We start from the raw sequence: 24,116 nt of genomic DNA, 5'->3' as shown, positions 1-24,116 counted from the left end.
TGGCTCCAGAGAGGAGGCAGGAGAGGACTGAGAAGTGATTGGATTTGGGTTAATCAATTTTTAAGATGGTGTTAGCAGTAACTCCATGGAGAACCGCACATTCATTAGCTTACTTTAATTCTACAGCAACATTTGAGGTGGCTTACTACAACAAACCCAGTGTAATAAATACATTTGAATTATTTTAAAATCAACACCAAGGAAAATATACATTTGAAAATATTAAGGCTGGAGTAAAGCTAGAACACTGCTAGACAAGAAGGAACATCTGAAACATTTGCTTAAATGAAGTTTGCTGTTCACCTAGCCATAGGTTTGTCAGCTCACGATTTCATTGCATGAGAGCACCACGGAGAGGGTGACAGTGCAGGTCACCGGTCCCTTGTTTCCCACTTCAATAACAGCTGCCTGTTCTACACTGACGTTCAGAGCAAATTACATCACTGTAAGATGTTTAATGATGATGTCAAAGTCCACAGAGTCAGCAAGTAAGTGTAAAAACCTCAGGAGTCTAAGGAGAGTCTACATTTCTCCCAGAAATGGCCTCACTGTGCAATGTTGAAGGGAGAGGGTCCCTTCACGGGGCCCCAAGATGCAGGAGCAACTGGGCTGCAGCTCTAAATAAAGATGCCCTTTCTACGTGCAGGTTCCACAACACCTCACAGGCAACTCCGGTGATCTCACCTGAGCTAGGAATTCGATTTTTTGATGTTGATTCTCTTTGAACCATTGCATGAGCTTTCAAATGTGATGTGGAGATTTTGCTATACTGGTGTTTCTTTGCTGGAATTTGACATCCACCGTGGCTCTGGCTTCCCTGTCTGGTCCCAGGAGGAAATGGAGTGTCCTGCACTTTTTTTCAGCATTGCTTTGTGTAGGAAGGATAAGCAGACTTGGAGTGAGGGGCTCCTGCAATCTCACCTCCTCCATAAAACAGTGTCCCTTAAGCTTTCTGGGAGTAAGGGCCTTGGCACTGTGCTATTGTGATTAATATAATTGTCCCAGCTTCTGAAATAAAAGCACAGATTCACAAAATACCAACTCTTGCAAGCAAGGCCAAGGTGGGGATGTTTCCTAGGCCCCAGGTTCAGCACTTTGACTTTCTGCGTACACACACACAGCGGCCAGGCGTTGTGGTTTATGCCTGTAATCTCAGTGCTTTGGGAGAGTGAGGCATGAGAATCGCTTGAAGGCAGGAGTTCGAGACCAGCCTGGGTAAAAAAGCAAGACCCAGTCTCTACAAAAATAAATAAATAAATAAATAAAATACACTGGGTGTTGTGGCTCCAGTCTGTAGTCCCAGTTACTGAAGAAGCTGAGGAGGGAGGATTGCCTGAGTCCAGAAGTTGGAGCCTGCAATGAGCTGTGATTGGGCCACTGCTCTAGCTTGACCATCACAGTGAGACCCTGCCTCAAGAGCAAACGTACGAAGCAAAACAAAATCAAATACACACACAGCCAGAGCTAGCGCTGAGGGAGAGACTGACCTCGGGGGCGGGGTCACAGGCAACCCTCAGGTTTCTCTCAGTGGCCTTTGTCTCTGTTTCCTGGAGGAGAGGAGTCTGTACCCCATGAGGGGAAGTCCTCTGGAGCTAGAGGTACTCAAGAGCGGGGTCCAGAGAGGGAAAAGGATGAGGAAGTGGAGACAAAGTGGAGGGGGCGGGGTAAGGGAGCACTGAAGGAACGGGGAGCCAGAGGACCTTCCAGCTGTCAGAAAAGTCACAGGCAGAATTTGGCTTTTGGTTTTCGTGCTTCATCGGGATGGATTTGAGGAACCTGCCAGAGTGTAAGCTAAAGAGTCTAGTTTGCAAATAAACATGTCTGAGTCTCCTCCTAGTTTGAACTTATCAGTAGCAGCTGAGAGCCAGGACCCTTGTGTGGGGTGCGTGAGGCCCCTTTGCAACCAGGGCTTTTTCTGTACTCTACCTGCCACCCCACCTGGGACCACGCTGGTCCCGTCCAACCCTAACAGGGATGGAAGGAAGGAGAGGTCTGGAGGCTTTGACTCCTCCCTTGCGCTCCTTCTTCCTCTGCCGTTCATTCCCTGAGTGTCCTCACCTCCCCTCCGCTGCCCGGACCCCGCTACAGCAAAGCATATCCTGCACACTGGCCTGGACTCCCTTTGTAACCGCCCAATGGGTTCAGCTTGCAGGCTGTCTAGACAAAGCCAATTTATCAAGACAGGGGAATTGCCACAGAGAAAGAGTAATTCATGCAAAGCCGGCTGTTCAGGAGGCCAGAGTTTTATTATTACTGAAATCAATCTTCTGGAAAACTCAGATCAGTTTTTAAGAATAATTTGGTTAGTAGGAGGACCAATGAATCGGGAGTGCTAATTGGTTGCCTCCAGTTGAAATCATAATGAGTGGAGGCTATTCTCTTAAGCTGACTCAGTTCCTGCATGGGGGCCACAGAACTGGTTGGCAGGTCCAGATGAGGCCCTCCAGTTGCTAGAAATGCAAAAACCTGAAAAGACATATTAAAAGGCCGATCTGAGGTTCACAATAGTAATGTAACCTTCAAGAGTAACTGGGGATGTTGCAAATCTTATGACCTCTGAAGTAATGGCTGGTAATATTTAGAATTCCAGCCCCTCTCATCCTAACTTAATGGCTGGGGGCCTTTCATTTGTTTTACAAGAACAGTTTCCCACCAGGCGCAGTGGCTCACGCCTGTAATCCCAGCACTTTGGAAGGCCCAGGCGGGCAGATCACATGAGATCAGGATTTCCAGACCAGCCTGACCAACATGGAGAAACCCCATCTCTACTAAAAATACAAAATAACCGGGCTTGGTGGCACATGCCCGTAATCCCAGCTACTAGGGAGGCTGAGGCAGGAGAATTGAATGAACCCCGGAGGCAGAGGTTTCCGAGAGCTGAGATCGCACCATTGCACTTCAGCCTGGACGACAAGAGTGAAACTCCATTTCAAAAAAAAAAAAAAGTTTCCCTTTAAACTTAAAATTGCTTCCCAAGGCTAGTTCTGCCTGTGCCTGAAAATGAACAAGGGCAGTTTAGAGGTTAGAAGCAAGATGGGGTTAGTTAGGTTTGGTATCTTTCACTATCATTTCCTTAATGATGATTTTGCAAAGGCGTTTTCACCTTGGCTTCAGACCCACTCCTGCCTCATCACTGTGCCCTGTCCTTCCAGCCACTGCCACTAGGTGGAAACAGAGACAGCATCGTCCAGATGGGCTGGATTCTCTTTTTTTTTTTTTTTTTTTTTTTTTTTTGAGACAGAGTTTCGCTCTTGTTACCCAGGCTGGAGTGCAATGGCGCGATCTCGGCTCACCGCAACCTCCGCCTCCTGGGTTCAGGCAATTCTCCTGCCTCAGCCTCCTGAGTAGCTGGGATTACAGGCACACACCACCATGCCCAGTTGATTTTTTTGTATTTTTAGTAGAGACGGGGTTTCACCATGTTGACCAGGATGGTCTCGATCTCTTGACCTTGTGATCCACCCGCCTCGGCCTCCCAAAGTGCTGGGATTACAGGCTTGAGCCACCGCGCCCGGCCTGGGCTGGATTCTTACTGGCTCACTGCCAGAACGAACGTTCTTGAGACTTTCAATCTAAGTCAGCCTGATTTCCGAAAGCCTTTGACCGTTTGCAAAATCGAATCGATACTCCAGGTACAAAATACGCGACTTTGTCTCCACCCAAGGACACTATGGCAACGCAGGTTTCAAACACGCTTTGAGAATAAATGGAACAGGATCACCTGTGTCCCCACCCGATTTACGTTTTCCTTTTATTACAACCAACCTCTTTTGTGACACATCTCTCTATTCCACTGAAAATATGTTTTTCAAAGGCACTTTAAGACAGATTCAATGACATGAAAATATGAAGGATCCTCTTGAAACAGTTTCTGATGCTGAGTTGTTTTGTTTTTGGTTTTGGTTTTGGTTTTGGTTTTGGTTTTTCCAGCTAGCTGAGATTTTATTCTGGACTAAAAAAGAAAAGCAATTGAATTGTTTTGCAGCTGGAGGCATGGGCAATGGGGGTCCCCAGGCAGTAAACTCCCCATGGGTGGGGCTGAGGGCTAGGGCTAAGCCTCGGGTGGGTCTCCTGTTCCCTGTGCTCCCCTGCACAGGGGTCTCCTTGCCAGGCTCTGGGGCAGCCTCAGGAGGGGTAGGCTGGGAGGGGCTGTTGCAGCTGTTCACTTGGGCGGGACGTCAGAGGACTCAGACACCAGCTTCCCATTGCGGGTCTCAGTCTTCTTCACAACCACAGCCTTGGTGGAGCTGGTGCGGCTGACGGAGCTGGGTCGGTGCCAGAGCCAAAGTTGGAGCCCAGGCCATAGCTGAGGCTGGGGCTTGGGAGGCCCCCATAGGCAGAGCTCAGACCACCTGCATAGCCACTGGTGGTCTTCGTATGGATACTCACGTTCTGCATCCCAGACTCCAGCCGGCTCTCCTTGCCCTCCAGTAGCTTGCAGTAGGTGGCAATCTCGATGTCCAGGGCCAGTTTGATGTTCATCAGCTCCCGGTACTCACGCAGCTGCCATACCATGTCCTGCTTGGCTCACTGCAGGGCGGTCTCCAGCTCCTGCTGCTTGGCACAGCATCCTCGAGTGCCAGGTCCCCACACTGCTCAACATCTGCAGTGGTGGCCTCCAGGGAAGCCCTCTGGCCTTTGAGGCCCTTGATCTCAGCTTGCAGTGGGCTGATGTTCCAGTTCATCTCAGAGATCTCAGTCTTCGTACACTGCAGGTCATCCTCGTGCTTCCCACCCAGCGTCTGCAGCTCCTCATGCTTGATCTGGTATACACTCTCGGCCTCAGCCCAGCTGTGGTTGGTGGTCTCCTCGTACTGCGCTTTGACCTCAGCGAGGATGCTGTCCATGTCCAGGGAGCGGCCATTGTCCATGGACAGCACCACAGACGTGTCGGAGATCTGGACTGCAGCTCCCAGATCTCCTCTTCATACAGCTGCCTGAGGAAGCTGATCTCGTCAGTCAGTCCTTCCAGGCGAGACTCCAGCTCTACCTTGTTCATGTAAACTTCATCCACATCCTTCTTAATGAGGACAAATTCATTCTCCATCTCTGTATGCTTATTGATCTCTTCCTCATACTTGTTCTTGAAGTCCTCCACCAGCCCCTGCATGTTGCCAAGCTCCGCCTCCAGCTTCAGTTTCTCCTGGCCCAGAGTCTCCAGCTGCCGACCCAGGTTGTTGAAGTAGCTCTCAAACATGTTGTCCATGTTGCTCCTAGCCGTTTTCTGCTGCTGCAGGAGGCTCTGCTTGGTCTCCAGCATCTTGTTCTGCTGCTCCAGGAACCGCACCTTGTTGACGGAGGCAAACTTGTTGTTGAGGGTCTTGATCTGCTCCTTCTCCTGGGTATGCATGGCCTGGATGTTGGGGTCCACTTCCAGGTTAAGGGGGTTCAGCAGGCTCTGGCTGACAGTGACGGCAGTGATGCCTCCCATGCCCATGCCACTGACCCCAGCATAGCCTGTGCCCAGGCCACCCCGGAAGTTGCTGCTGCCCTCTCGGCGGAAGCTCGAGGAGCTGACGCAGGCACCAGGCCCACTCGTGTAGGAGCGGCTGCTGAAGGCCCAGGTGCCAGAGCTGGACATCTTGTAGGACTTCTGGGTCACCCTGATGGACATGGTGGAGGCAGGAGTAGAGGCAGGCGGGCTGAACCAGGGAGCAATTCCAGAAGGAGCGGAGAAGCTGCTTCTTCCTCATGCTGGGTTTTATTGAACATTCTGTATGTGTGCGTGAGTGTGTGTGTGTGTGTGTGTGTGTGTGTGTGTGTGTGTCTGTGTGTGTTTAATTTTTTTTTTTTTCAATAGAAGAGCACACTCTATGCTGCCCAGGTTGGACTCCAACACACTAGCCTCGCTTCCGACACTTGACCTGAGCCAACGCAGCTAGAACATTTTGGTTTTTAAAACTCTGTAACTGGCCGGGCACGGTGGCTCACGCTTGTAATCCCAGCACTTTGGGAGGCTGAGGCGGGCAGATCACAAGGCCAGGAGATCCAGACCATCCTGGCCAACATGGTGAAACCCCATCTCCATTAAAAATACAAACCAATTAGCTGGGCGTGGTGGCGTAGGCCTGTAGTCCCAGCTACTCAGGTGGCTGAGGCAGAACTGCTTGAACCCAGGAGGCAGAGATTGCAGTGAGCCAAGATCATGCCTCTGCACTACAGCCTGGGCAACAGTGCAGGACTCCACCAAAAAAAAGAAAAAAAAAAACTGTTAACTATTTCGGTGTGGACTTAGCTTTATATTTTCAAACTGAAATATTCTCTTCCTTAACCTTCACATAAATCCAAGTTTATCGTTTTTATGTTAAATTTTTATTTATTTTTCTGTTTGGGGGACAGGGTCTCCTCCTGTCACCCAGGCTGGGGTGCAGTGGCACAATCATAACTCATTGTAGCCTGGAACTCATGGGCTTAAGCAGTCCTCCTGCCTCCGATTCCCAAATAGCTGGGATTATAGATATGAACCACTGCAACCCACCCAAATCCAAGTCTATGCTAAAAGATAAAATTCCAACATATCAAAGAAAATGGAAGTCACAAAGTCATCCCAGTCTCTGGAGTCACTGTGAAAACTTTGGTGAGGAATCTTCCAGGTTTTCCCCACTTAAAATATATATTAACATCATGTAAATGTTATTAGCGGCATTTTCACCCAGACTGAAGTGCAGTGGAACGATCTAAGCTCACTGCAACCTCCACCTCCGGGTTTTAAGAGATTCTCCTGCCTCGGCATCCTGAGTACCTGGGACTACAGGCGCCAACCACCACACCCAGCTAATTTTTGTATTTTCAGTAGAGACAGGGTTTCACCGTGTTGGCCAGGCTGGTCTTGAACTCCTGACCTCAGGTGATCTGCCCATTTTGGCCTTCCAAAGTGCTGGGATTACAGGAATGAGCCATGGCACCGGCCTCCTTAACCTTTTAGAAAAGGTTAAAAGTATGTTGGGCACATCTTTTCATAGCAATACTTAAAATGGATCTTACTCTTTTTAATGACTGCATAGAATTTTATCATGTAGCTGTTCTTTGGGAGAAGATTGAAATGTTCTTTAACCTGTGGGCACAGAGGCTCAGCCTATAATCCCAGCACTTTGGGAGGCCGAGGCAGGAGGATGACGAAGTCGACATGGTAAAACCCTGTCTCTACTAAAATACAAAAAAAAAAAAAAAAAAAAAATTAACCGGGCGTGGTGATGCGCGTTTATAATCCCAGCTACTTGGGAGGCTGAGGTAGGGGAATCGCTTGAACCAGGGAGGCAGAGGTTGCAATGAGCCCAGATTGCATCACTGTACTCCAGCCTGGCGACAGACCAAGACTCTATCTCAAAAATAAATAAATAAATAAATAAACAATTGTTCTTTATCTTCACTGTGGTAGTGCAGATGTGGGTGTGCACAACAGCTAAAATTCAACAAGTTGAACATTTTAAATAGATGCAGTTTGTTGTATGCAAATTATGTCCCAATAAGATGGCCTCTGGCCAGGGGCGGTGGCTGATGCCTGTAATCCCAGCACTTTGGGACCCCGACGCCAGAGCATCACGAGGTCTGGAGTTTCAGACCAGCCTGGCCAACATGGTGAAACACCACCTCTATTAAAAATACAAAAATTAGCCGAGTGTAGTGGGGGGAGCCTGTAATCCCAGCTACTCAGGAGGCTGAGGCAGGAGAATTGATTGTACGTGGAAGGCAGAGGTTGCAGAGAGCCGAGGCCATGCCATTGCACTCCAGCCTGGACAACAGAGTGAGACTCCGGCCCCAAAAAAAATAAAAATAAAAATATTACCCTCTTCGAGATTTGTACTTTGCTTATGTAAAAGAAAACAAAACAAAAACCCTGTTCTTGGGCCCAGGAGACACACCCTGACGCATCTGGAGGAAGAGGGCCATGCTGTCTGCCACTCACCCTCGCAGGCTCTGAAATAATAATAGCTGTGTATTTACAGACCCTGAGAGAGAAAGCTACGGTAAAAATGTTCATGAGTAGAACTAGGCAAAGAGCAAAAATAAAAGACATTATAAAACTATGTGTTTTAAATTTTCTCTCTCCTTTACTTCTTCTCTCCCCTTCCTATCTCTTCCCTCCTTTCTTCAACACGCCCCGCCCCCCATCCTTCCCTCCTTTTTTCACTCCCTGCCCTTGAACCCGGTGTATTCCAGCCTCGAGGCCAACACAAGTGACCGCGTCCGCCTGGGCAGGTCAGGGAAGGGACGCGAGGCGGCGCTGTCTCCGCCTTCTGTGAGCCGAGCGCCCTGGGCCCCGCGGGTCTTGTATCTTTTCGCTGAAGGTCACTCCGGTCTTTGATGGAGGGTGTAAATTAGGACCCTCACTGAAGGGGCGAGACCCTGAGGGGCTTTGTCCTGGCCCCTTAGTTGTGGGTTTTCCTGCGGGCGGTGGAGCCGGTTTCCATCAGAACAGCCCAGAGGCGGGCGCTGCCTTCCTGGGGTGACAGAGCGTTTTCGGATCCAAGAATCCGTGGGCGCCCCTGGGAGAGGCTGAGGCGCATTTCCCTACTCACCCGGATCCGAATCCACCGAGTCAGAATTCAAGCGAGTCAGATTCCAGATCGCGCTCTGGCCAGGAGCAAAATGAAAATAACCCCCCAAAAAAAGTACAAGGAATTCTCTTTTAACTTAAAAAAAAAAAACAAACCTTTTTCGATGCTGACAGAAGACCGACACGCTTATCATATCTTTCAGAATCTCTTGAAGTGTAAATTTCGTCAGAGTGCCAAACATAGAAAGTTTATCTCAACCAAATGTTCAAATGGACAAAACATTCTCTTAGAGTCAACGGGGACTGAACCAGCTGCCAGTTGATATGTGGGCAGAGAGAAGTTGAGTGTCTAATTCTGGGGGCATTCAGTCCTGAATTCAGGAATTCAGGACTCGGAATTCCTGCTCCGCGGGTCTGCATTTCACAGCGGCCGGTGTGGGTTCCCCAAAACCGGAAACCAGAACCCTAAAGGCAGCTCGGCCCTCCCCAGCCCACAGCGCCATTATTTCCTTTCTATATTAGTAGACACGCTTCATTTTCCATGGACCAGGGCTGGGGTGACCAGTGATCCCAGTCTTCGCAGTAAACTGCGGCAGCAGATTTCAAAAAGCTCGTGCCTGTAATCCCAGCACTTTGGGAGGTGGAGGCGGGCGGATCACCTGAGGTGGGGAGTTGGAGACCAGCCTGACCAACATGGAGAAACCCCGTCTCTACTAAAAATACAAAATTAGGGCCGGGCGCGGCCCTAATTTGGTGGGGGAGGGGATGCCAGGCTGGGCGCGGTGGCTCAAGCCTGTAATCCCAGCATTTTGGGAGGCCGAGGCGGGTGGATCATGAGGTCAAGAGATCGAGACCATCCTAGTCAACATGGTGAAACCCCGTCTCTACTAAAAATACAAAAAATTAGCTGAGCATGGTGGCGCGTGCCTGTAATCCCAGCTACTCAGGACGCTGAGGCAGGAGAATTGCCTGAACCCAGGAGGCGGAGGTTGCGGTGAGCCGAAATCGCGCCATTGCACTCCAGCCTGGTAACAAGAGCGAAACTCCGTCTCGAAAACAAACAAACAAACAAAAAAGTACAAAATTAGCCGGACTTGGTGGTGGATGCCGTAAACCCAGCTATTCGGGAGGCTGAGGCAGGAGAATCGCTTAAACCCGGGAGGCGAAGGTCGCGGTGAGCCGAGATCTGCCATTGCACTCCAGCCTGGGCAACAAGAGAGAAGATCCGATTCAAAAAAAAAAAAATCTTGGGGGAGCCGAGCCAGCTCCGCCCTGCGTTTTGTAAGCGACTGCGCTCAGCCCTTTCTCTTTGTTTTCCCAACCCAGCAATGGTGACTAAAGTCTGCGAGGAGGAAGTCACGTCTGTGCTCGTGAGTCATGGACTCTAAGGCAAGTGCGTGGGAGAAAACCTAGTTGGTGGGGCAGAGCAGAGGGGGCTGGAGGAGTGGAAAGGGAGGGCTTCGGATAGAAGACCTGGGAGGCTTGGTGGGGGAGGGAATGCCAGGCCTGGGCTATGAGAAGCTGCTCACCTGGAGCTCAAGACCATCTCCGCCTCCCCTAGCCCGGGAGAGGACTAGCTTCACATCTCCAAACAACCACTTCTAAAAGCCTTGGAACAAACCGCTGAATGAGACCCTTTGCTGGAGCTGGCACAAGGAGGAAGTCCTGGTGGGAGGGTAGACACTGGAGGGAAGGGCTTGGGACCTTCGTCATGAGAGCTGGGTCCATCTCCCTCTCTGTCTGTCACTAGGCTTATGATCTTTAGCAGTGAAAATAATCTCGATCTTTAGCAGTGAAAATAATCTCTCTAAGGTGGGGAAAGGACCCTGGTCCCTGCAGTGCTCAATAAATTATGAGGATCAAAATAAATTATTAGTGAATGTTAATGGGAAAACTAAGAAATTGTTAAAATTCTCTAATGCATTCCATTTTCATCCACAGAAAAGGGTAGACCAGGGATCATAGGGAAATAGCAATGACAGGTATAGTTCAACTTAAAAAGATGTTTGTGAGGCTGACAAAGAAGAAATGGAAACAGTTCCTGATCCTGGAGGGTTCATAGTCTAATGGGGGAGGGTAGAAGATGGCAAATGACACCTGGGTGTGGTGGCGCTCTCCTGCAGTTCCAGCTACTTAGAAGGCTTCGATGGGAGGATTGCTTGAGCCCAGCATTGGAGGACGCAGTGAGCTATAATCACACCACTGCACTCCACCTGGGTGACAGAGTGAGACAAAAAAAAAAAAAAAAAAAAAAAAAAAAAAGATTCAAGGCAGGGCACAGTCGATACCATCAGGAAGGTTAAAACCATGAGCTAGATCAGGAGTTCTAAAACTTGACTACACACTGGAATCACCTAGGGAACTCTAAAAGTTACTAAGGTTTAGGTACAACCTAGGTTTACTGATTTAACTAGTTTGGGCTGTGGCCTGGGAACATGGATATTAAAACTCTCCAGGTGGTTCTATGCAGTGGCTCGGTTTGAAGACCACTGACTAAATGTCCCAAAGACTAAGAGATGTGCGCTGGGAACAAGGCAATTCTCTCAGTAGAAAGAGGCTTTCCGGACAGCATTATTTATTATTGAGAATTGAGAATTCATATGCCACATAATTCATCCTTTGAAAGCGTACAGCTCAGTGGCTTTTAGCATAAATACAAGGTTGTGCCGCCATCACAACTATCTACATGAAAAGATTTTCTTCTTTTTTTTTAAGTCTAGACAAGTGAAATAGTGAAAGTGAATAAGAAACAAAGACATCCATAACTGGTTGTGATCAATTAGTTGTAAACGCCACCACACTCAGACCAGCCTAACTGGGAAGATTTTAAGGATACGGTGTGGTCTGATGGGCCCCAAGGCAGAGGTGACAGTAACCTGGACAAGGGACATGGCTTAGGCAGTGGCATCCTGGTGAGATAGGGTGAGGTGATCCCAGAGCCCACTTTTACTGCAACCCTGGGGAGATGTCACCAGAGAAATGGGGGCCGTGCCAGACAGCAGGTTTTGGCAGCTGTGGTTTCCATGGTGGAGTGGAAGCATCCTGTGTAACATTCAGCAGATGGGGCGCTGTGCTGGTTTGGAGCACTCTGGTTACAACTGGGGCAGGCACAGGGTTTAGGAAGCCGGTGCAGTCATCTAGGCTGAAGGGAGGGAAAAGCCTAGACTAAGGGAGTGGCTGTGGGATTGAAAGAGGGTTGGAGGAGCTGAGTTTGACTCCTGGAGATGAAGGGGAAAGAGGAAATCAGAAGGGACCAAGGATGCTGATGCTCTTAAGAGAAACGGAGTGATATGGTAGGAGATGTATAGAGAGTTTTTGTGGATCTGTCACATTGGAGGGGACTATGGTCCTGGAGGTGCAGATGTCCTAAGGCAGGCTGGAAAAGGAAGTCTGGAGAGAGCTTGGTGTTGTGGTGAACCATGGGGAGCCGCGTCCTTGGCCCTGTGATCAGCCGGGGACTGAATAGGCGGCCCTGCGATACCTCAGACACTTAGAGGATATTAGGGCGTGAAAGGGGACCTGGCATCTAGCCAAAGGGAAGAGAAGGCGATTCTAAAGCTGAAACGTCCTTTGTCGTCTGAGCGTGGCCCCGCCCTCTCTGCCTACGTGTGAACAAAGCTGTGCCCAAGTTCCCCGCCTTTATTTTCATGGGAGGAGCAGTTGCCGTGCTCCCTACCCTGCTCAGTCACGTCTGCTTCAGCAGCTGAGACGGTGGCGACGTCCGGGCCATGTGGCTGCGTTGGGTCCTGCTGTCTCTGGTCCACATCTTATCTTTTGCACCCCCGGGAGCCGCGACTGGTAGGTGGGGTTTCTGGCGGCCCCCCGCGGAGCTGCAGTGGCGCGGCGCTTCCGGGGGTCCCGGTGGGTCGCAGCGAGAGCAGCGCGGTCCGGGCGGGGCTCAGGTGCGGGGTCGGGGGTGCGGGGAGCTGGACGCGGCCCGTGGCCGCCACACCTCAGCCCTGCTTTCCCGTCTCTTTTCTGGCCTCCTCCGGACCGCGCATCACCCGCCCCTGCATTTTCCTATACTGCACTTTCTCTCCTCACCTCGCCTCCGCCTCGTCTCGCTTTTCGGACAAACCAGCCCTTCTGAAACCCCGGGGGTCCCGGGCTGCGCCCCCCACCCCGGGCTGCTCCTGTGAATGGCATTTGAGAGCCCTCCCCGCTCGGCCCCTACGGCAGCCACATCAACCGGTGCTGGGGGCGACTCCCAGGTCCCTGAAGCCCTGTCCTCTCCCCGGAGTCGGCGGGTTCTCAGCTCCTGTATTTGAGGCCCTCCTGTATTTGAGCTGGTGGTGATTTCTGCTGCTGTGGAGACTGTGGGGGTGGCTAAGGGGAAAGGCGGTTGGAAGCTGCAGGCTCCGGGCAGAGGATTCTTCCCGCGACTTCTCTCATTCCCAGCTCATTCTCCCCTGGCTCCTACTCCCGGGCGGTGGGTGGGGAATGGGGGGGACAAGGTTGAGGGACTCCTCTCCTCTCTGGCATCCCACCCCTGCTAATGACCAGTGATCTAAGGACACCAGATTCCCTGCCCCTCCTCCCCTGCCCATCTCAGGGCCCCCTGGGTCCTGCCGCCCTCCCAGCTCCCTGCTACCCCTTCCTGTCTGCAGTTCTCTGATCCATTTCTAGGGTGTCCTCTGCCCTCATCCCCTGGCCCCACCACAGCAGGTTTCTCCTGCCTCCCTTATGGGCCTTTCCTACAAGCAGCCTTCAGCGAGCGCTGCCCCTGTGCCTCCCACTCCCAACTGTCCCTGACCCTCACTTTCTCCTGCTGCCTTTTGTGGGGGGGTAAGAGAGGGTGGGGGTGGGGGGCCTTCCCTCCATCCCATTCCCCTCCAGACCACCCAGGGGGAGCCCTGGTGCCAATGACAGTTTGGTCTTAGGCAGAACACAGGGCAGTGCTGATGTCCCCTCCCCTCCAGTGCAGGTGCCTGCTCTGGGCCCTGCCTCACGGTGGCCCCTTCCCCTCTTCTTTATCCTCAGCCTCACCCTCTGGAGGACCCCACCCTCCAGCCCACAGGTGCTGGACCATCTCTCCCTGGTTCCTCCGCCCTCTCCACCTGGGGACATGTGTATGTGGAGTGATCTCTTACTCACCTGCCTTGGGCCCTCAACAAGTTCTCATCTTTCCCAAACCCCACCCCCCACAGAGCACCCTCCCCTCCTGTCCTCACCCTAACCCAAGTTCCTCCACAGTCACTCCTGCCCCACGCTCACGATGCCCTCCAGTTCTTGCTCTGCCCATCTCCCCTGCCCAACCCAGACCTAAAACAGGCTGTTGGTCCAGCTATTCCTTGACCTTCATTCTTTTCTTTCGGTTCCTCGACCCCAGTGGGCTCTCACTCCCTACACCACATACCTAAAATCTTTGTTTTACCTGCTCTTGGGGTGACTGTTCCCCCTCCAGTACTACTTTTGGCAGGCCCTTCCTCAGGCTGGGGGTCTCCTTCTCTACCTTGGTTTTCTCTCTCTGGCCAGCACCCCCAACTCCTGCTTTTTTTTTTTTAAATTTTTAACTTTGGTTTGAGTATGTAGTACATATATGTGTATATATTTATGGAGTACATGGAATATTTTAACACAGACATGCAATATGTAATAATCACATTAGGGTAAATGGGGTATCTATCACAACAAGCCTTTATCCTTTCTTTGTGCTACAAAAAATCCCATTATGCTCTTTCACTATTTTTACATGTACAGTAAATTATTGCTGACTTACCCTGCTGTGCTATCAGTGAGATCTTATTCATTCTAACTATATTTTTGTACCCATTAACCATCCCACTCCCCACTCCTCACTCCCCTTCTCAGCCTCTGGTAGTCATCATTCCATTCTCTCTTCTCATGAGTTCAATTGTTTTAGTTTTTGGCTGCCGAAAATAAGCGAAAACACTCGAAGTTTGTCTGTCTGTGCCTGGTTTATTTCACTTAACATAATGATCTCCGGGTCTTTGCGAATAGCAGGACGGCTGAATAGTACTCCACGTACACATGTGTGCCACGTGTTCTTTATCCATTCGTGTGTGGATGAACACTTAGGTTGCTTGCAGAGCTTGGCTATTTTGAACAGTGCCTCAATAAACATGGAAAAGTAGATAGCTCTTTAATATACTAATTTCCTTTCTTTTGGGTATATGCCTAACAGTGGGAGTGCTGCAGCATATGACAGTTCTATTAGGTTTTTAGTTTTGGGGAACCTCCACATTGTTTTCCATAGTGGTTGTACTAGTTTACACTCCCACCAGCAGTGTACAAGGGTTCTCTACATCCTTGCCAGCATTCCTTGTTGCCTGCCTTCTGGATAACAGCCGTTTTATCTGTGGTGGGATGACATCTCATGGTAGTTTTGATGCATTTATCTGATGACCAAGGATGTTGAGCACCTTTTCATATACCTGCTTGCCATTTGCATGTCTTCTTTTGAGAAACGACTATTCCGATTTGTGGCTCATTTTTAACTTGGATTATTAGATTTTTTTCCTATACAGTTGTCTGAGCTCCTGGTATGTTTCACTTACCAATCTTTTGTCAAATGAATAGTTTGAAAATATTTTCTCCCATTTGGATGGTCTTTTCACTTTGTTTATTGTTTTATTTGCTGTGTAGGAGATTTTTCTTCCTTTTTTTTCTTTTCTTTGTGTGTGTGTGTGTGTGTGTGTGTGTGTGTGTGTGTGTGTGTGTGTGCGGGGAGACGGTGTCTTTCTCTGTGGCCCAGGCTGGACTGCAGTGGCACAGTCTTGGCTCACTGCAACCTCCTCCTCCCAGGTTCAAGCAATTCTCCCGTCTCAGACTCCTGAGTAGCTGGGGCTACAGGCGCACACCACCACACCTGGCTAATTTTTGTATTTTTAGTAAAGACAGGACCGTGTTGCCCAGGCTGGTCTCGAGCTCCTGAGCTCAGGCAATCCACCTGCCTTAGCCTCCCAAAGTGCTAGGATTACAGGCACGAGCCACTGCGCCCAGTCTGTTTCCTTTGCTGTGCAGAAGCTTTTTAACTTGATATGATCCCATTTATGCATTTTTATTTTAGTTGCCTGTGGCTGTGGGGTATTACTTAAAAAATCTTTGACCAGTCCAACATTCTAGAGAGTTTACCCAGTGTTTTCTCTTACAGTTTCCTAGTTTGAGGTCATAGGTTTAGGTCTTTAATCCATTTTGATTTGATATTTGTATATGGTGAGAACTAGGGACATAGTTTTAGTCTTGCATACGGATAGCTAGTTTCCCCAGCACCATTTACTGAAGACACTTGCCTTTACCCAGTGTGTGTTCTTGCTACCTTCGTTGGAAATAAATTCACTGTAGATGTAAGGGTTTGTTTTTGGGTTCTCTGTTCTGTTTCATGGGTCCGTGTGTCTGTTTTTATGCCACTACCATGCTGTTTTGGTTCCTGTAGCTCTGCAGTATAAATTGAAGTTAGATAATGTGATTCCTCTAGTTTTGTTCTTTTTGCTCAGAAGAGTTTTATCTATTCTGAGTTTTTTGTGCTTCCATGTACATTTTAGGATTATGTTTTCTGTTTCTGTGAAGAATGTCATTGGTGTTTGATAGGGATTGCATTGAGTCTATAGATTGCTTCGGGTAGTATGGATATTTTAACAAAATGGATTCTTCCAATCCATGAACATGGAATATCTTTTTCACTTTTTATTTCCACTTCAATTTTTTACATCAGTGTTTTGTAATTTTTATTGGAGAGACCTTTCATGTCTTCAGTTAAGTTTATTTCTAGGTATTTTATTTTATTTGTAGCTATTGTAAATGGGATTAGTTTTTTATTGCTTTTTCAGATGATCTGCTGTTGGCATGTAGAAATGCTACTGATTTTTGCATGTTGAATTTGAATCTCCAACTTTACTGAATTTGTTCTTCAGTTCTTAGAGTTTTTTGGTGGAGTCTTTAGGTTTTTCCAAATATCAGAGCACATGATCTGCAAACAAGGATAATTTGACTTTTTCTTTTCCAATTTCCATGTTCTTTATTTCCTTCTCCTGTCTGACTGTTCTAGCTAGGACTTGCAGTACTTTGTTGAACACCTGTGGTAAAAGTAGTCATCCTTGTCTTGTTCCAGATCTTAGAGAAATGGCTTTCAGTTTTCCCCCATTCAGTACATTACTAGCTCTGAGTTTGTCATATATGGCTTTTATTTATATTGAAGTCTGTTCCTTTTATACTGTTTTTTGAGTGTTTTTATCATGAAGGGATATTGAATTTATCAAATGCTTTTTCAGTATCAATTGAAATGGTGGTATGGTTTTGTCCTTTATTCTTTTAATATGATATATTACATTGATTGATTTGTGTACGTTAAACCATCCTTGCATACCTGGAATACATTCCACTTGGTCATGAAGATTGATCTTTTTAATGTATTGTTGCATTCTGTTTGCTGATATTTCATTGACAGCTTTTGCATCAGTGTTCATCAGGGATATAAGCCCATGGCTTGCTTTTTTTTTATGTGTCTTTGCCTGGTTTTGGCATCAGATTCCTGGCTTTGTAAAATGAGTTTGGAAGTATTCCTTCCTCCTCTGTTTTTCAGAACAGTTTGAATAGGCTTGGTATTTCTTCTTCTTTAAATGTTTAATTGTGGTAAAGTGTGCATTACATAAATCTTGCTGTTTAATCACTTTTAAATGTACACTTCAGTGACATTAGATACATTCACAGTTTCATGCAACCCTAAACTCCGTACCCATTAATCAGTATATCCCCATTCCTCCTTACCTCTCTCCCCCAGTAACCACCATTCTACTTTTTGTTTCTATGAATTTGACCACTCTAGGTACTTCATTTAAGTAGAATCATGTAATATTTATCTTTTTGTTTCTGGCTTCTTTCACTTATAATATTTTTGAGGTTCATCCAGGTCAGAATTTCATTCCTCTTAATGATGAATAATACTCACTATATATATGTACCACATCTTGGTTATCCATTTCTAAGACAATGGACACTTGGGTTACTTCCACCTTTCGGATATTGGCAATTAAGCTACTATGATAATGGGAGTCCAAACAGGTCCTCGTGTTCTTGCTTTTCTTTCCTTTAGATATTTACCCAGAAATAGAATTGTTGGATCATGTGGTATTTCATTTTTTAATTTTTAGAGGAATCACCATAGTAGTTTCCATTACAGGTGTGCCATCTTATATTTGCAGAAGCATTGCACAGGGGCTTCAGTTTCTCTACCTCCTTGCCAAGCTTGCTGTGTGTGTGTGTGTGTGTGTGCACGCACGTGCGTGTGTGTTAGATAACAGCCATCCTGATGGGTTTGAAGTGGTATCTGATTGTGGTTTTAATTTGCGTTTTCCTAATGACTACTGATATTGAGCATCTTTTCATGTGTTTATTGATCATTTGTATATTTTCTTTGAAGAATGGGCCATTCAAGCCTTTTGCCCATTTTTCCCCCACATAGCTTCTCGTGGCTACTATGCCCATTTTTGAGTGGGTTGACTGTTTTGTTGTTTTTGTCAAACTTCTTTACATATTCTGGAAACTAATCTCTTATTAGATATATGATTTGCATATTTATTTCATTTCAGGCATTGATTGCTTTTTCACTCTAATCGTGCCCTTTGATGCACAGATGTTTTCATTTTCGTGAGTCCAGTTTGTCAGTTCTTTCTATTCTGTCTATGCTTTGGTGTCACATCCACGAAAGCTCTGTCAAATCCTGTGTCATGAAGATTATCACCAACGTTTTCTTCTAAGAAATTTTTAAGTTTTAGTTCTTGAGTTTAGAGTTTAGGTCTTTCATTCATTTTGAGTTAATTTTTGTATAGAGTGCAAATTAAAGGTGCCATTTTATTTTATTTGAACATCCAGTTCCCCCAGCACTATTGACTGAAATGTGGACTGACTCTTTGAGACCCTGTCATCTGCCCACCCCGGTGGACACTAGCGGGTGCATGCACTTGCTGTCCTGGGGCCTTGTCATGCTGTCATGCCACTCTTCCACTGGGACCCAAGCCCACACCATTGCTTCCCTCTGGGATACTGACCCCACTGTGAACATCTCTGGGGCTACAACCTTCCTGCCCCTTGCGCCTCATGACCACCCCCTCCCTTGCCCTCACCATGCCCATGATGAGTCTTTTCTCGAGGCAGCTCCCCTTGGCTCCATCTCACTGTCACCTGTGTACCACAGCCACACTGGACATGGGTCCCTCTGAGCCTGAGTCCCTTCCCGTTCCCCAACTTTCCTCTGGCAAGACCTTCCTCCCACCACTGCCTTCATGTTTCTCCATTACCCCTGCAGAAGAGCCACTCCCCGTGGCCCCTATACCCTTAGGGGGCCTGTGGCCCCACAGCCCTGGCACCTGGCCTGCAAGTTTGCCATCTCCATTCCCCCTTCTTCCATTCCTCAGTCCCCTCCTCTATCCTCCCAGCTTCCCAGTTTTCCTTGTATATGAAACCCTTGTTCTTGTCCCTTTGCCCGTGTGCACTTCCTGTCTCCTCAGGAAGGTCAGGACAGCAAACCTGTGTGGTAAGCATCGATGTGAAGTTACTTCCAGGAAGAAGTTTCAACTGTGATTTTCTCTTCCCCAGAGCCCCACAGTCTTCGTTATATCCTCACGGTGCTGTCCCAAGATGGATCTGAGCGTTCGGAGTTTCTCGCTAAGGTACAACTGGACGATCAGCCCTTCCTGCACTACGATGGGCAGAATTGCATGGTAGAAGCAGTCGTGAGAGCTGAGCCCTGTCACAGAGAGATCGAGGACTTGGAAGAGAATAAGAAGGACCTCAAGATGACCCTGGCTGATATCAGGAAGAAGAAAGGAGGTGAGAGTCGGAAGGGGCAAGAGTGACGGGAGAGGCCTTATCCAGAAAAGTTAGGGCAGAGAGCAGCGACCTGTCTCTTCCCATTGGATCTGGCTGGGGCTGGGAGTGAGGAACAGGGTCAGTGGTGCTCACCAAGGAGGTGAGCCAGCACTCAACCAGCACAGGGAGGGACCGAGGAGGGCCAGAGAGGGGTCCCTGCTGGGCTGAGTTCCTCACTTGGGTGGGAAGGTGAGGGGTTTAGGAATGGAGAAGTCACTGCTGGGTGGGGGCAGCCTTGCATTCCCTCCAGGAGATTAGACTCTGTGAGATCCATGAAGACAACAGCGCCAAGGGCATCCGGCATTTCTACTGTGATGGGGAGCTCTTCCTCTCCCAAAACCTGAACACTCAGGAATGGACAGTGCCCGAGTCCTCCGGAGCTCAGATCTTGTCTATAAACATCATGAATGACTTGAAAGAAAATGCAAAGAAAGGGGGCGCTGTGCTGGCAGACTGCCGGCAGAAACTACTAGGATATCTGGAATCCGGGGTGTGCATCCGGAGAACAGGTACCGACCCTAGGCAGGGGCTCTCCTCTCCCCACGGTTCTGCTAGAGTTGCCTCAACTGAGTCCCTTCCCGTTCCCCACCTCCCCTCTGGCAAGAGAAACCTGCCCAGTGCTATGGATGCAGGGAAACCTGCCCAGTGCTATGGATGCAGAAATTTCCTGTTGGGGTATTGTGTCCTGATTTTCCTCTCCTGTCAGAGCCAGTGGATAAAGACAGTGGGTCTGGGACAGAACCATCCAGTGCTGGAACCTGGGAAAGCAGGGGATCCTCTGACAGAATCCTGAGCCTGGGGTTGGTGGCAGGCAGGAGAGAAAGCCTTCAGGGACAGGTCTGCCCCATCTGCCTCCCACCCTGCCCATCCCAAACAGTTCCCTCCCTCCTGGCCCCAGACCCAGGAGTCCACCCCTAACATTCCCCTCCTCAGCATCATTGTGGGGATCCCAGAGCTTGAAGCCACAGTCCTGAGGCCCATCCTCCTGCCAGCCCTAGAGGAATTGGACCCCAGGGTGAGGACAGATTTACAGAAGGTCCAGAGTCTGTGAGTGCTTCGGCCAGAGTGGGAACAGTGGAGCCGAGCAGCCCTGTTCCCTGCATCTCCCTTAGAGGGGAGCAGGGCTTCACTGACTCTGCGCTTTCTTCTCCAGTGCCCCCCATGGTGAATGTCACCCGCAGTGAGGATTCAGAGGGCAACATCAATGTGACATGCTGGGCTTTTGACTTCTGTCCCCCAAATATCACACTGACCTGGCGTCAGGATGGGGTATCTTTGAGCCATGACGCCCAGCAGTCAGAGGGTGTCCTGCTTGATGGGAATGGAACATACCGGACCTGGGTGACCATCAGCATTCGCCAAGGAGAGGAGCAGAGGTTCACCTGCTACGCGGAATACAATGGCAATCACAGCACTCACCCTGTGCCCCCTGGTGAGCCTAGGGTGACCTGGAGAGGGTCAGCTGTGGCTCTCTGCCTGATGTATAACAAGTGCCTTTTTTCAGGGAAGATGCTGGTGCTTGAGATTCAACAGTCAGCCAATCCACATGTTCCTGCTGCTGCTGCTGCTCCTGATATTTTTGCTGGTGTTATTATTGGTGTTCTTACTATTGCTGGTGTTATTACTGCTGCTATTATTGCTGTTATTCTTTGATGCAACCTTTGTTGCAAGAAGAGAGCATCACGTGCAGAGGGTCCAGGTGAGAAAAGGGGGCAGTGGCTGGAGATGGGAGGGCTCCTGTCTGGGCACTAGGGTCCCCTCATTGCTCCTGCACAGATAGGCATGTACGTGACCAGGCTTCTGGAACAGGTGTTGGAAGTTGGGGTATTTGGGAGGAGAACAGGAGCCACATCTCCAACTACACCCCTAAATCCTTCCCAAGTTAGGGCTGGGGAAGGCCTTCGAATGTCTAGCTGTGGCCTCTTCCTGCTGCAGGTGAGGAGTGGGCAGCAGGGATGGCCCCTGCTCTGTCCTCATCCCGGTCTCTCTGTCACTCAGGCTCACTAGGGCGCATCCAGGTGGGGTGAGTAGGGAAACACATGTGGAGTGCTGAGGGCCTGGATGATCACAGCCTCAGAGGGAGCAAATAGTAAAGGCAGCTGTGATCTGGGGAGGGCTAGAAAATTGAGAGGAATCGGAGGGGAGGCGGTGTCCCTAGTCCCTTCCTCTCTGCATCCTCTCCCTTGTTTCTCCAGCCATTTGGTGGGGGAGACACCAAGGAAAAGATATATGAGGCCCAGACTGGGGGCCCTGCCTGTGCAGCCCCTTGGAGGCCCTCTTGTAACAAGGAGGGTCCTGGTCGCACACGGCCATCTCTGTCCACTTTGCAGATCCTCATGCGCCTCCTCCAGGAGCTGCCTGGGGGGTGTCATGTCCTCTGGGTCACTCGAGGCATTGCTCTTTCCAGGTTCCCACCACCTGGCCTCCCTGAGTTTCCATGCGGATGATATAGATGAGTAGATAAGCAGATGTCTGTGGACCATTTGAGGAGCGGGGCCCAGCCCCTCATCAGGGCAGCTGCGGTCCCTGTTCTCATCCTACCTCCAGGTGTTTTCTTCTCCAGTCCAGGAGGGACACAGTCTCCAGGGACCATGTTTCTGGGGCTTTGTTCTGTGCTCTGTGGCCTGACCTTGCCCTCCCTGAGGCTATTTCCCTTTCTAAAGGTGGTCACTGCCTGGTAAGTTTGGAGTAAGGGACAGTCAGAATCATTTCCCCCCACAGTCAGGTTGTTTGATGGGAGATGAAAAGAGAAAGCAGGAAGTTTTGTGTTTTTGCAAAAAGCGAAGCAGTGCAGGGGACAGTGAGGGGCTGGGGTGTCCAGGAGACCTGGGTCTTTCTGTCGTTTCCCCACTTCTGTGTTCTTGGCCGTAGGGGTGGTGGTTTCTCATTGTTCACCTAATTGCACTGTCTGTTTGTCCCTCAGGCCTGGGCAGATGGGAAGGTTCATCCCGTGCCCTGCAGCAAGAGGACCCCGTCCAGGAGGAACCCGCAGCAGGGGCAGAGCAGGTGTGTGGTGGCTCCTGCTCTCACCTGCGGTGTCTCCTGTAGAGAGATTGTCAGTTCTGGTTTTCTGTGAGCCTGACTGGTTTCCTCACAGGTCATTGGGGGTTTGGCCGGGAAAAGTTATGTGTCAATGTTTCAAAATTCCTGCTTTCAATGTTGATGTCCCATAAAGACGTTTATAATTTCAGCTCTACGATCTCGATAGAATTTCCTCTAATACTGATGTTGTAAAGCATACTAAGTGAAACAGGAACTCACATTTGGAGCTCCCACTCCAGGAGGGTCTGTGTGGGAGACGGTGGCTGTGGCAGTGGCAGTTCCCAGGTGCAGAGGGTGGACAGAGGCCACTCTTGATGTCCAAGAGTGGAAAGAAAATGCATCGAATGGGAAGAGTTCCACCTTTTGGCTATTGAGAATACCGCTGCTATGAGCCCGGGTATACAAATCTCTGTTCGAGGTCCTGAGTACCTGCTTTCAATCCTTTTTGCATCCACTTTGTGTCTGTTTCCTCATGCCAATTATATAACTGATGAGGAATTAGTATTCGAAATACATAAAAACTACAATTCATCAATTTAAAAAAAAAAAAAAAACATTCAAAAATGGGTAATGGACATGAAGAGACAAGTCACCAAAGAAGAAACACAAATGGACAACAGACTCATGAAACGTGCTGAGCTTCACTAGGCTGACTGTTGGTGAGGAGGTGGAGACACTGAAATCCTTGTACACTGCTGGTGGGAATGTACAATGTTGCAGCCACCATGGAAAACAGTATAGTGATTCCTCAAGAACGTAGCAATGGGATTACCATATGATCCAGCAATTCCACTTCTGGTCATATACCAAAAAGAACTGAAAGCAGATACTCAGGCACTCAAACGGATATTTGTACACTCGGGCTCATAGCAGCATTGTTTTCAATAGCCAAAAGGTGGAAGCAAGCCAAGTGTCCATAAATGGATGAATGGATTCAGAAATACGGTATATACACACGGACTATTACTCAGCCTTAAAATGAGTAAAATTCTGACACATGCGACGACATGGATGAATCTTGAAAACATCACGATCAGTGAAATAAGCCAGAAACAAAAGGACAAATATTATATGATTTCACTTACAGAGAATAGGCAAATTCATAGAAACAGAAAGTAAGTGGAAGTTACCAAGAGCTGAAGGTGAAGAGAATGTAGAGATATTTTAGTAGGTACAGCATTTCTGCTTGGGATGATGACAAAGTTCTGGAAATGGATATTTGTGGTGGTGGCTTTAGAACACTTACAATATTGTGCTTTGTAAACACACCTGCAAAAATGTGCTTGACGCCAATGAATTGTACCCTCAAAAATGATTAAAAAGTAAATTTTATGCCGTGTATGTTTAACCAAAATGAAAAACAGTAAACCCAATCACTTCTCATTCCTCTATGGCCTCCACCCCAGAACCATCCTCCCTAGGCTAGTAACCTAGAAGGGCCTTCCAGCTGGGCTGCCTACTGCCTTTTACACCACTGCAATTACCCACACAACAAAGGCACAGTGAGCCTTTCAAATGGTAATTAGAGCACAACCTCACCACCACATTCCACAGACACTCAGCTTCTTCCCTTCTTAGCACAATGAAACTCCAATCTCTTACCATTTCCTACAAGCCCCTCAACACAGGGCCCCTCTGGCAACTCTGGCCTCATCCCACCCCTCACAGCAACAGCTCACTCTTCTCCAATCACAGCAGCCTCTTGTCACTGCTCTGTCCTGCCCCTGCCACCTGCCCCTGCTGTGACTCC

General features: G+C 48.8%; 1 protein-coding gene and 1 pseudogene across 3 annotated transcripts; one reads left to right on the top strand and one right to left on the bottom strand.

Moving 5' to 3' along the window:
• Positions 1–3,720: 3,720 nt before the first annotated feature.
• On the bottom strand, positions 3,721–5,702 carry LOC101032735 (keratin, type II cytoskeletal 8 pseudogene; annotated as a pseudogene).
• A 4,121-nt stretch (positions 5,703–9,823) lies between these two features.
• Positions 9,824–23,698, top strand: LOC101038332 (MHC class I polypeptide-related sequence B-like). Of its 3 annotated transcripts, XR_012517371.1 has the most exons (7): positions 12,155–12,295; positions 19,052–19,285; positions 19,558–19,833; positions 20,478–20,756; positions 20,829–21,023; positions 21,732–22,001; positions 22,248–23,698. XR_012517371.1 is itself a non-coding variant. In XM_074398267.1 (6 exons), the coding sequence occupies exons 2-5, from the start codon at positions 19,174–19,176 to the stop codon at positions 20,975–20,977; spliced, it is 816 nt and encodes a 271-aa protein (XP_074254368.1). In that variant the 5' UTR covers positions 9,824–9,886; positions 19,052–19,173; the 3' UTR covers positions 20,978–21,023; positions 22,248–23,698. The 3 variants fall into 3 exon arrangements, 2 of the variants coding, with proteins under 2 accessions (XP_074254368.1, XP_010336432.2); XM_074398267.1 differs by lacking the exons at positions 12,155–12,295; positions 21,732–22,001 and adding an exon at positions 9,824–9,886; XM_010338130.3 differs by lacking the exon at positions 21,732–22,001.
• The last annotated feature ends 418 nt before the right edge of the window (positions 23,699–24,116 follow it).

Source organism: Saimiri boliviensis, chromosome 4 (assembly GCF_048565385.1).
Source record: "Saimiri boliviensis isolate mSaiBol1 chromosome 4, mSaiBol1.pri, whole genome shotgun sequence".
In the NCBI taxonomy this organism is placed as follows: Eukaryota; Metazoa; Chordata; class Mammalia; order Primates; family Cebidae; genus Saimiri; species Saimiri boliviensis.
Note: the sequence above shows the minus strand (reverse complement) of the source record. Positions and strands in the feature narration are given on the sequence as shown.

Coding starts and splice junctions, on each gene's coding strand:
- LOC101038332 (XM_010338130.3), top strand. CDS start 12,226: ATGTGGCTGCGTTGGGTCCTGCTGTCTCTGGTCCACATCTTATCTTTT. Junction 12,296..19,051: donor ACCCCCGGGAGCCGCGACTG/GTAGGTGGGGTT, acceptor TCTCTTCCCCAG/AGCCCCACAGTCTTCGTTAT. Junction 19,834..20,477: donor GGTGTGCATCCGGAGAACAG/GTACCGACCCTA, acceptor TTTCTTCTCCAG/TGCCCCCCATGGTGAATGTC.